Source organism: Anomaloglossus baeobatrachus, chromosome 12 (assembly GCF_048569485.1).
Source record: "Anomaloglossus baeobatrachus isolate aAnoBae1 chromosome 12, aAnoBae1.hap1, whole genome shotgun sequence".
Taxonomy (NCBI): Eukaryota; Metazoa; Chordata; class Amphibia; order Anura; family Aromobatidae; genus Anomaloglossus; species Anomaloglossus baeobatrachus.
Genome location: NC_134364.1, coordinates 100,490,353 through 100,503,125, shown reverse-complemented (window position 1 = coordinate 100,503,125; position 12,773 = coordinate 100,490,353). Strand labels below are relative to the sequence as shown.

General features: G+C 48.9%; 1 protein-coding gene across 2 annotated transcripts in view; it reads right to left on the bottom strand.

The window, feature by feature from the left end:
* The window catches only part of LOC142258372 (SLAM family member 9-like), a 62,858-nt gene that overhangs the window by 21,806 nt on the left and 28,279 nt on the right, over positions 1–12,773 (bottom strand). For both annotated transcript variants that reach the window (XM_075330954.1, XM_075330955.1), the window contains exons 3-4: positions 8,258–8,515; positions 4,981–5,088 (exon numbers count right to left, since the gene is read on the bottom strand). In XM_075330954.1, the coding sequence (XP_075187069.1) occupies positions 4,981–5,088; positions 8,258–8,515 (366 nt within the window). The remainder of the gene's footprint in view (positions 1–4,980; positions 5,089–8,257; positions 8,516–12,773) is intronic.

Genomic DNA, 12,773 nt, shown 5'->3' with positions numbered 1-12,773 from the left:
TGATAGATTGTTTATAGATGGGGGAGAAGTCCCTCATTGTTTTTACAAGACTTTTGTTGACTCAATGTAATTGTGTTGGCCACTGAAAGCCAGACGTATTGTTCTCCAGACATTTCCAGTAACCATTGTATTGTAGTTGTGTATTGATAATGTAATTACCTTAGTAGCCATTGTCTAGTCGGTGACTTGCCAACTCCATGTAGATATACTGAGTCTTTCTATGCACATCATTTAAATGAACATTATCCATGCAGCTTGAAGTTCATCCAATGGGAGAAGCAATCTTGTCCAACCAATCAATGAGGACGCAGTGTATCCTAAGGGAAGGTTATGGCTATAAAAGGGACTTCTTTAAGCCACCAGGGTTGATGAAGGTTGATGGATGCTGATGGATCCAGTCTAAGCTCTTTGGAGCTGACTAGAGGATCAGGATATCTTATGGATTCAATCTAGGGACTCCGGTCCCGGTTGGAGACCATATCCACAGCCTAGGGATTTCGACTCCGGCTGCCAGGATTTTAACATCAAACCAGGATTACCTAAGGAGGACACTCAGGTTGGGACAGTTCAGTCACCTGGAACAGACTTTGCAGACCTCAGACAGCTTGGAACCTGTGAGGCATGGACATTCTAAATCCCTGGTGAGCCAGCGGAAGGGTGAGACTCTGTTGCCTGTTACATTTGTGTGTTTTGCTGGTTATGTGTTATGTGCCGTTAATTGTTTGGGGATCCAATAAAGTCTAATTATTGTGGTTCCCTCACCCTGTGTTGTCTGAGTAGTGTTACGCCCACGGTTAAGGAGGCCGGTGTTCAGTTGGGATGAGCCCTGAGCTACGCTGTCTTTCTAAAGGCGGCGGGTTTTAGTGGAAGAGAGCACCCACTGAGCCCCGTGACTCCACAATTGGTGGCAGCGGTGGGATACTACTCAGCCTGGTTTACCCAGGGGAGCTGCAGTGGACTGGTGTTTTCGGACACCGTCTAGGGCTCAACAACCAGGGAGGCACATAAGCATACCCAGCAGGCCATAGGGGAGGCATTCAGGTTTCGGAAGCTGCCATGTCCAACCCCACCAGCTCAGCCATGGGACATGGACAAGAGAGGAGTTACGACCGCAGCAGTAAATGGATGCTACAGGATCTGTGCCAGAGGCGAAAGATTATCTACTGGAACGCTGAGACTCGGTCAGTCTTGATCCAGAAATTAGTCCGTTGGGATGCCCAGAATGATGCAGAGGACGATGAGGATCCCGCCGATATTGACCCAGAGGATTTAAACTATGTGCCACATCATGGACCTAGTGACAATCGGGAATCAACTTTGTCCAAAATGGCCCAAGCCACAGCGTTGTTGGATGCATTGGGGCCTAGATCCTCAAGAGAAGAGAGGGCTTATGTTCTGGAATATGTTTATGGGATTCCAGCTGCAGTACTGCTAACACCAGCCGGTCGAGAAGGATGGTCCCGCTACCCAGCAGAAGCTGCGCCAAAACAAAGGACTACAAACAGGGCCTGTGACTCGCCCAATCTATGGCGCTGTTATACATGTGGGCGCAATGGACATATAGGTAAAGATTGTCTCCAAAACCGAGGCCGCATGCTTGGAGCCCGTCTGCCACTCCAACCAGTCAACATATGCTGAGATGAACCAACGAGACCTGAGGAATGCTACTCCCAAGAAACACCAATAGCTGAGGAAGTGGTTTATCCAGTCCACACCCTACGGCAGGCCGGACACCGTACACCAGCCAACCTCCATCCCCACATCCAGACGGTCAAGGTCGGTGATATACAGGCTCAGGGACTTCGAGACATTGGATCTTCCATCACTCTGGTAAGCCCAGTTATTGTTTCCCCAGAAGACCCTGTACCAGATTCCCAATTATCCATCTCCCTGGCTGAGGGCCAGTGCTCAGACATTCCTCTGGCATGTGTGCAGTTGGACCTAAGGACCGACCAGGGAGAGGTCGAGGTGGAGCTTGTGGACAGCCTCCCCACACCTGGTATTTTGGGGACCAACCAGGAAGTGATCGATGTGGGGATTGTGAACAGCCTCCCCATACCTGTCATTGTGGAGACTGACCAGAGCAAGGCTGATGTGGAGCTTATGGACACCGTCCCCACACCAGTTATTTCGGGAAAGGACCAGGGAGAGGTTGATGTGAGACTTGTGAACAGCCTCCCCACACCTGTCATTGTGGAGACTAATCAGAGCAAGGCTGATGTGGAGCTTATGGACACCGTCCCCACACCAGTTACTTTGGGGTCTGACCAGGAAGAGGTCCATATGGAGTTTATGGACAGCCTCCCCACACCTGTTGTTTCGGGGACTAGCCAGGAGGAAGTTGAAGTGGGGTTCATAGATGGCCCCACCAAGCCTGTTGTTTCGGATACCACTCAAAGGGAAGTGAAAGTGGGGCTTGTGAATTACCTGCTCACACCAGTCATTTTGGAGAATGAGCTAGGACAAGGACTATCCAGTCAGTTTGAAGCAGCCATCACCCACCTCCAAGCCAAGCAGGACCCTGATGTGGATCTTTCTAACATCTTTTCCAGGGATGGTTTGCATTCCCGGTCTCCATCATCCACTTCTGAGCCAAGAACCGTGAGTAAGCCTAACCACATTGTGGCTATTGACTGGGGGAGGATTGATAGTGGGAGATTTGTGGAAGCCCAACTCATGGACCCCACCTTAGTGCTTGTCCACAATATGGCTGCTCCACTTGGGGGAGGTAATCAGGGGGAGGTGTATAGATGCAAGCCTCTGTTGCTGACCTCACCATTAAAAAGGACAATGCCGTCAAGAGGAGAAGGATGATCAGAAGCCTATCATGTCTAGCTAATATTAAGAAGGGGGAGGAATGTGACGACATGGACTCTCATGGGTTAAAGTTTCTTAAAATCCAGCCAGACAGCATGATAGATTGTTTATAGACGGGGGGAGAAGTCCCTCATTGTTTTTACAAGACTCTTGTTGACTCAATGTAATTGTGTTGGCCACTGAAAGCCAGACGTATTGTTCTCCAGACATTTCCAGTAACCATTGTATTGTAGTTGTGTATTGATAATGTAATTACCTTAGTAGCCATTGTCTAGTCTGTGACTTGCCGACTCCATGTAGATATACTGAATCTTTCTATGCACATCATTTAAATGAACATTATCCATGCAGCTTGAAATTCATCCAATGGGAGAAGCAATCTTGTCCAACCAATCGATGAGGACGCAGTGTATCCTAAGGGAAGGTTATGGCTATAAAAGGGACTTCTTTCAGCCACCAGGGTTGATGAAGGTTGATGGATGCTGATGGATCCAGTCTAAGCTCTTTGGAGCTGACTAGAGGATCAGGATATCTTATGACTTCAATCTAGGGACTCCGGTCCCGGTTGGAGACCATATCCACAGCCTAGGGATTTCGACTCCGGCTGCCAGGATTTTAAAATCAAACCAGGACTACCTAAGGAGGACACTCAGGTTGGGACAGTTCAGTCACCTGGAACAGACTTTGCAGACCTCAGACAGCTTGGAACCTGTGAGGCATGGACATTCTAAATCCCTGGTGAGCCAGCGGAAGGGTGAGACTCTGTTGCCTGTTACATTTGTGTGTTTTGCTGGTTATGTGCCGTTAATTGTTTGGGGATCCAATAAAGTCTAATTATTGTGGTTCCCTCACCCTGTGTTGTCTGAGTAGTGTTACGCCCACGGTTAAGGAGGCCGGTGTTCAGTTGGGATGAGCCCTGAGCCACGCTGTCTTTCTAAAGGCGGCGGGTTTAAGTGGACGAGAGCACCCACTGAGCCCCGTGTCTCCACATACAGGATAATGACACTGGGGGTACAGGATAATGACACTGGGGGTACAGGATAATGACACTGGGGGTACAGGATAATGACACTGGGGTACAGGATAATGACACTGGAGGTACAGGATAATGACACTGGGGGTATAGGATAATGACACTGGGGGTACAGGATAATGACACTGGGGGTATAGGATAATGACACTGGGGGTATAGGATAATGACACTGGGGGTATAGGATAATGACACTGAGGGGAACAGGATAATGACACTGGGGGTACAGGATAATGACACTGGGGTACAGGATAATGACACTGGGGGGAACAGGATAATGACACTGGAGGTACAGGATAATGACAGTGGGGGTACAGGATAATGGCACTGGGGGTACAGAATAATGACACGGGGGGTACAGGATAATGGCACTGGGGGTACAGGATTATGACACTGGTGTATAGGATAATGGCACTGCGGGTATAGGATAATGGCACTGGGGGTAGAGGATAATGACACTGGGGGTACAGGATAATGACACTGGTGTATAGGATAATGGCACTGGGGGTATAGGATAATGGCACTGGGGTACAGGATAATGACACTGGGGGTACAGGATAATGACACTGGGGGTACAGGATAATGACACTGGGGGTACAGGATAATGACACTGACACTGGGGGTACAGGATAATGGCACTGGGTTACAGGATAATGACACTGGGGGTACAAGATAATGACACTAGGGGTACAGGATAATGACACTGGGGGTACAGGATAATGACACTGGGGGTACAGTATAATGCCACTGGGGGTACAGGATAATGACACTGACACTGGGGGTGCAGGATAATGACTGTGGGGGTACAGGATAATGACACTGACACTGGATGTACAGGATAATGACACTGACATTGGGGGTACAGGATAATGACACTGACACTGGGGGTACAGGATAATGACACTGGGGGTACAGGATAATGACACTGGGGTACAGGATAATGACACTGACACTGGGGGTACAGGATAATGACACTGGGGTACAGGATAATGACACTGACACTGGGGGTACAGGATAATGGCACTGACACTGGGGGTGCAGGATAATGGCACTGACACTTGGGAAACTGTGTAGTGACACTGACACATATTTATCTATCACTTAATAGTCTCTTGTATCATGTATTTTATTACCTTTTCCCATTCTTTTGTAAATTACAAATATTAAAATTATCACACAAATGGTGAAAAGGATTCCAAGGATCCATGGTAAGTTTAATTTTGGTGATGCTTGGCTATTATCTGGTAACAAGGATATAATATAAAACATGTTACTTTCTAATTGACAGGAGAATTTCTTATTTATCAATCAGAGAGGCCGAATACATCTACTCCTGTTGAAGTCTTTATATGAGGACACTGCTCAGAATCACCTTTTAGAAGTAAAATATAAGCGCCTGATTTTCTATAATTACATTTGTCTTTTAATAGTAATACTTCAAAGGAACAGCTGCAAACAATGACATATCCCCCTAGCCTTAAAACATAAATCCCTTAAGGTCCAGTCACACTAAGCAACTTACCAGCGATCCCAACAACGATAGGGATCGCTGGTAAGTTGCTAGGAGGTTGCTCGTGAGATGTCACACTGTGACGCTCCAGCGATCCCACCAGCAACCTGACCTGGCAGGGATCGCTGGAGCGTCGCTACACGAGTTGCTGGTGAGCTCACCAGCAACCAGTGACAAGCCCCCAGCGCCGCGTGGAAGATGCTGCGCTTGGTAACTAAGGTAAATATCGGGTAACCAACCCGATATTTACCTTGGTTACCAGTGCACGGAGCTACAGAACAGAGCAGAGAACAGGGAGCAGCGCACACCGAGCGCTGGCTCCCTGCTCTCCTAGTTACAGCACACATCGGGTTAATTACCCGATGTGTGCTGCAGCTACATGTGCACAGAGCAGGGAGCAGCGCACAATGCTTAGCGCTGGCTCCTTGCTCTCCTAGTTACAGCACACATCGGGTTAATTACCCGATGTGTGCTGCAGCTACATGTGCACAGAGCAGGGAGCAGCGCACAATGCTTAGCGCTGGCTCCTTGCTCTCCTAGTTACAGCACACATCGGGTTAATTACCCGATGTGTGCTGCAGCTACATGTGCACAGAGCAGGGAGCAGCGCACAATGCTTAGCGCTGGCTCCTTGCTCTCCTAGTTACAGCACACATCGGGTTAATTACCCGATGTGTGCTGCAGCTACATGTGCACAGAGCAGGAGCCGGCGCTGACAGTGAGAGCGGCGGAGGCTGGTAACAAAGGTAAATATCGGGTAACCAAGGACAGGGCTTCTTGGTTACCCGATGTTTACATTGGTTACCAGCCTCCGCAGAAGCCGGCTCCTGCTGCCTGCACATTTAGTTGTTGCTCTGTCACTGTCACACACAGCGATCTGTGCTTCACAGCGGGACAGCAACAACTAAAAAATGGCCCAGGACATTCAGCAACAACCAACGACCTCACACCAGGGGCCAGGTTGTTGCTGGATGTCACACACAGCAACATCGCTAGCAACGTCACAAAAGTTGTTCGTTAGCAGCGATGTTGCTAGCGATGTTGCTTAGTGTGACGGGGCCTTTAATTCCCAGCTCACCAGATAAGAAACTTGTAACCATTATCTATTTTAAATAAGACTTAGGCCTTGTGCGCATGCTGCATTTTTTTCCGCATTTGTGAGCGTTTATTGGGTGCAGTTTTGGCCCCAAAACTGAATGCATCTCCTTCCCCAACAAAGTCTATGAGATTTCATTTTTGCTGTGCGCAGGTTGCAGCTTTTCTTTGGCTGCATTTTTAAGATGACCACAAAGATAAAGCATGTCAATTCATTCTGCGTTTTTTGCCAGCGTTTTTGAGCCCTTACAGTCAATAGATTTGACTTAAAAAACACACTGGGAAAACAAAAACGTTGTAAAAACAAAACAGTAAAACGCGACAAAAAATGCATGCCGAGGGAACATTTTTTTCTGCCCAAAAATGTGCATCTTTGTAGTCACCACAAAGATGCAGTGTGCACACATAGCCTTAGTTTGACCTCAATAAATCTTTTTCTATTGCCGAATTGGCCAGACAGTGGATGCCTAGATAAATAATAGCTAATGCTCCCCCTCTTCATACATTAGTAGATACAGAATCATGAGTCTAGAGAGCTACAATTACTTATAATATACAGCTATTAATATGAGTCTAAAATTCCTATAACACTACTAAGGTGATATGTCATTCATATTAATATTCAATAGGAATGACATATCACCTTAGCCTTAAAACATAAAATCCTTAATTCCCAGCTCACCAGATAAGAAACTTGTAACCATTATCTATTTTATATATAAGACTTTGTTTGACTTCAATAAATCTTTTTCTTCTGCCCTATTGCCCAAACAGGAGAAGCCTAGATAAACAATTGCTAATGCTCCCCCTCTTCATACATTAGAAGATACAGAATTATGAGTACAGAGAACTACAATTACTTATAATATCCAGCTATTGATATGACACTAATATTGCTATAACATGACTTATAATGAATACAGACTATTGAATATTAATGAGATTAAAATTCTCATAATATTAATAACAGCTTTTGTAGCCTCTTGTACTGTTAGGAAAGCTCAAATAAAATATATTTAAATATGCTGTAAGAATCCCTGAGCTACCCTGATTCTGCCACTCTTTTCGTTTTACCTGTGCTTTACTCCATTACAGAGATATTCACATTTGTTTCTTCTGGAGCTCAGTATGGGAAATCTCTGCTTGTAGTACAACTGGGTTTTTATTTTCTGGGGGGGGGGTGCTTTCACCCCTCTCTTCTAGATGCTGCCAATCACAGCCTTGCAGCCTATCTAACAGTCTAGCAGTCTTAAACACTGCTGAGCTGTGATTGGCAATATTTGGGAGAGAGGGGTGAAAGCACACGCCCTTAGAAAATAAAAACCCAGTTGTACTTCAAGCAGAGATTTCTCATACTGCGCTCCAAAAGAACAAATGTGAATATCTCAACAATTGAGCAACACAGCACTAAATGGAAAAGAGTGGCAGAATCATGGGACTTCAGGGAATTTTACAAGGTGTTTAAAGCAATTTTTTTAAGAACATGACAGGTCCTCCTTAACTTGCTGAATTGGGGATACTTTTTTGTCTTTCTACTGAAAATGGGGCTATTGCTTTATCTCTTTTTGGGAAGTGTGAGTAGGTTTGTGTATCTCTTCTTTTGCCCCCTCATGTGTCAAACTGGTTAAAAGTGAGGACGAAGAAGTTCCAGTACCAATAGTACAGGCAGAATGCTGAAGGTGGATTTCTATTACAGAAAATGTAAATTGGAAATACAAGAAGCAACAAGATATGGGTGAAGTGAGATTATGTGAAATGATATTTATTTATACTTTTTATCTACACAGATTTGTATATATCATTACCTTTATCACAGTACTCCTTGGGGCTCACTGTCTTGGAGACGTTACTGACAGGGTTACTTGCGTTGCAGATGTAGGTGAAGTTCACATCACCGGGAGGTACATACAGGACACCTTGGGTTGCATTAACATCACTGCCATTTAAATTACTCCATGTTATATTCACATCTCGTTTGTTCACACTGCACAGCAGTCTCAGTGAGCAAGAGCCATTCCTGGTTAGACTGTGGTTGATCTTGATGTCTCCATCTGATAACCTCTCTGTGAAAGAAACATTGAAACTAAGGTTTAAGAATATGTTGAGGAAAATAGTGTAAGGAAAAATTTTTGTTATCGAAAAGAAACAAAAATTTTGCAACGGTGCAAAAAGGGTTAAATTTCATGGACTATTTATTTAATGTAGTACAAGAATAAAGTTGTGGAAGCTACACCAAAAAGTGTCCTCTTAAAGTAGTGTTGACGTAGAGTCTAGCAAGCCCATTGTTTTAACTTTTATGTCAATCAGAACTTGCAATTTGTGGTCCTCAGGGGTGGGACATGTTGTAGAGCTCATGGGCTGGCAAATACTCTCAAAGGCAGGTGTGAGGTAAATCCTGGGATATGAAGAGGAATTATGACTAGAAGTCATAATTGCTCTCATCACTCCCTGGCAGTGCCCCCCCCCTCCCTTCTTGTTCTCAAATGTCCAGCATCTGTGAAGGTGTCACATCCCACTTACACCTCCAACAGCCATCTCCTCTGATATGGAGATGAGATGATGTGAGGACAATGGACCCAGGATGACTCCCTGCCGTCACCCTGTAACAAGAGTTGTATCTCATTAGCAAGGCTTGGAAGTAGCCAGACAGAACGACTCCAGTAAAAAATGGTTCATATCTCGCAAGCCATATCTCCGATAAATATGGCAACCATAAAAATGGTGTTTGCGCAGGCGGACGATGCTGGCACACCTTTTTTATGGAAGGGGGAGCTTGGGAAATACCCCAGGCGTGATATCAGCCATATGGGAACTCGTAGACAGGTCATGAGTCCCCTCGTTCTGTAGCTAAATTCATAACTGTCACAATGAGAGCATTGGCGTCCGCCTACGACGCTCCCAGGCAAAGTTATGGCCCATATTCCATGTTGTGAATTTGTCCATAACTCCAGCCAGGGGTGGAGCAGTGCTCCCTGTGAGGTCACTAAGGTAGGAGGGGACCTGGATTTGCCCAGGTTGATAACCCTGCTTCGGCCATTTTCCAAGGTTCTTCTGCTCGGGGGCCTGGTTGGGAAAGACCTGTGAGGAAGAATCCTAGAAACCTGGTCTACAGCGCCCCCCTGTGGCCAGACACACAAGGTAACTGATGTAATTGTATACCTGTTTGTAACCCATGCTTTATCTGTAACTACTCTGACATATGTATATTCTGTAGATTCCCTATTGTATATATTGTAGTTTCTAGTGTGCTTTAGGCTGATTAAATTATATAATTAATCTTGGGCTGTTCTGTTATCTCGATCTTGAATCCCACGTCTGTGTGTTCGGCTAATAGTTACCGTGAAGCGGTTGGTGGCAGCGAGTTGTGCCAAGGATTATTGTGGGGAGGCCAGTGAGATTCGGGAAGATATTATATATTCCGCCCGCGGAGGTCGGGGGAATATATACCCTACTCTCACCGGGGACCCTTCAATAATCGGCATAAGTAGTATAGCGGCCTCCTTGCTTATTGTCGGGCAATTCCATAATTGGCCTGACTATAAGAGGGGCGCTAGAGAGCGCGTCACGTGCTCTGTCTGTCGGTCGGGAGGTATAAAGGAGGGGTGACCCCCACTTGTTACCCCCCGATTGTGACGTACTGGTAGCCAGCGCGGGGGATTTCTGAGTGACCCCCCCGGTGGTTTGTGACATATTGGTGGCAAGCGGTGGGATCGAGATAATAGTGTGTGTGAGTGTGAGACCCATACTCCCAGACACTAAAGACTGCCTGCAGCAGCTGTGGCTGCTGGGGTCTTCAGACTAGCTCAACACTAGAGTGTCAGAGGGCAGATACTGTAAGGTGTGTGGAGGCATCAGGTGTCAGTTCTGTGTCAGTGACCAAAAGTCTGCAAGAATGGCTGAGAGCACCAGGAGCAAAGCCAAAGGAATGGCCGATGCTCAGGCCAGAGACGATGAGGAGGTTGTCCACGAGTCCTCCAGGAGCTCGACGCCAGAAAACAGCTCTGCAGAGGACATTGCACAACCGGGCACTGCTGGACAAGATGAGGAGCAGCTCGCCCAAGGGTCCTCAACGAGCCAGACGCCAGCCCTCCGCTCTGCAATGGACAGTGAAGCACCAGGCTCCGCAGCGGGCCGCAGATCACCACGTGCCATTCCACCGAGCCTGGTAGGCTCGGATAGCCTTCTTCAAATGGCTATGGCCCTACGCCAGGCTGGAGACCGGGAGGGCTACAAGGAACTCATGGCCGAGCGTGAGCGGCAAGCAGCGCGTGAAGAGCGCCAGGCAGAGCGTAACTACCAGCTGCAGCTAGCTCAGCTCCGGCCCTCATCAGCCACACGTGACCTTCGAGACACCAAACTTCCAAAGGTCCGTGTTGAGGACTTCCCAGTGCTGGAGAAGGATGGAGACTTGGACTCTTTCTTGACTGCTTTTGAACGGACTTGCTTGCAGCACCATCTGGACAAGGACCAGTGGGCCAAATACCTGACCCCCCGTTTAAGGGGTAAGGCCCTGGATGTCCTTGGGGACTTGCCTGCTGAGGCAGATCAGGGCTACGACACCATCAAGCGGGCCCTGATCCAACAGTACAACCTCACCCCGGAGTCCTACCGCAAGAAGTTCCGGACGCTGCAGAAGGGACCAAAGGACTCCTGGGCTGACCACCGGCGGGCACTTGCCCGAGCTGCCGACCACTGGACCCAAGGCCTGCAGCTTTCCACCGGACCGGAGATCCTGGACTTGTTCATCACGGAGCAACTCTTGTGGAACTGCCCTGAGGATCTCCGCCAGTTCACCCGAGACCAGAAGCCAAAGGGATCCACGGCTACAGCTGCCCTGGCAGATGACTACACCAACAATCGGGCTCCTGAAGCCAGGAGAGCAGCCACCAGCAGCACCTGGAGAGGGGGTAAGATGAACTCTGCGACTGCCCCACCTGCCCCTAGACTGCAGGGGGTGTCCCCCTCAACTCCCCTCTCCAGGCCCGTGGCAGAGCCAAGACGGTGCCACCAGTGCAACCTACCTGGACACTTCAAGGCCATGTGCCCTCAGCGTCCCAAGGCCCCGGCTCCGTCCCCGTCCCAAGGGCCGCCCAAGGTGTATTGTGTGGGTGGGGGTGGTGGTAGGTCCCTGGACAGCTTCCAACCTGTCACCGTCGGCCAGTCTGTGACCATAGGACTGCGAGACAGCGCCTCGGAGGTGACTCTGGTGCGGCCTGAGATGGTGTCCCCCCAAGACTTGATCCCTGGAAAAACCCTCGCTGTCTCCGGGATTGGAGGCATTGACCCGGCGCTGCCTGTTGCTGACATTTATGTGGACTGGGGCGCAGGGCGAGGGGTGAGGGAGGTGGGGGTAACTGATCGGATCCCTGCAAACGTGCTACTTGGGACAGATTTGGGGCAAATAACCTCCCAGTTTGGCCCCGCCCCAAAGGCTGAACCTTCAGCCAGTGCTGACGTGCCTCCGGACAATGTTAATGTGTTATCTATGAATGATGTAAGGGAGGAGGGAGTGAACTCTGATATTTCTGCTTGCATAGACACCATAGACACACACTCAGCTGCAGCTGTGACAGGGGAGGGGGTCAGAGAAAGGTGTGACCATGCCTCTACAAGTAACCAGCCTGTGAGCTGGGATCTGTTGCCCTCTGCAGGGATAAGCAGAGAGCAGGGTGCTGCAGGGGGAGGACCAGTGTGTGGGGTGGGGGCTACCACAGCAAATGTGGGGTCCCCAGAGATTTCACAGCGGGGTTCTGTTGCTGCAGGAGGGGAACAGGCAGGTGAGATTGGGGCCGGTCCAGGAGCGGAAGTGCTCCCAGGTAAGATCTCGGTGCAGGGTTCCCCCACAACCGGGGTGTCAGGAAGCCAGGTAGGTCTGCCTGAACCGGCGACTTGGTCAGGAACGGAGGAGGAGCAGGCACGACCCACGGTCGCAGCGGCTGTGGCCGCCGTCACCCGCAGTGGGAGTGCTGGAAGCCAAGGGGCCTCCCGGAGGTCCGATAGCTCTTCCCCTTCTGACCAAGTGGCAGCCGAGTCAGGTGGAGGCCAGGACACAGGTCCCGGGGTACTGACTGAAGATGTGACAGTCTCGTCGATTCTGGCCACATCTAGTCAGGGGTTTCAGGCAGCGTTAGAAGCTGACGACAGCCTGAAAGCTCTTAAGGAGCAGGCGGCACAGCCTCCCTCGGACTCGGACCCGGAGCGAGTGGTCTGGGACCAAGGACGGCTGTACCGGGCCACGGTCCAGCAGGGTTCACCGGAGGCGTGGCCCAGGGACCGACAGTTGGTGGTACCCTATCCGTTCCGGACGGAGTTGTTGCGGAT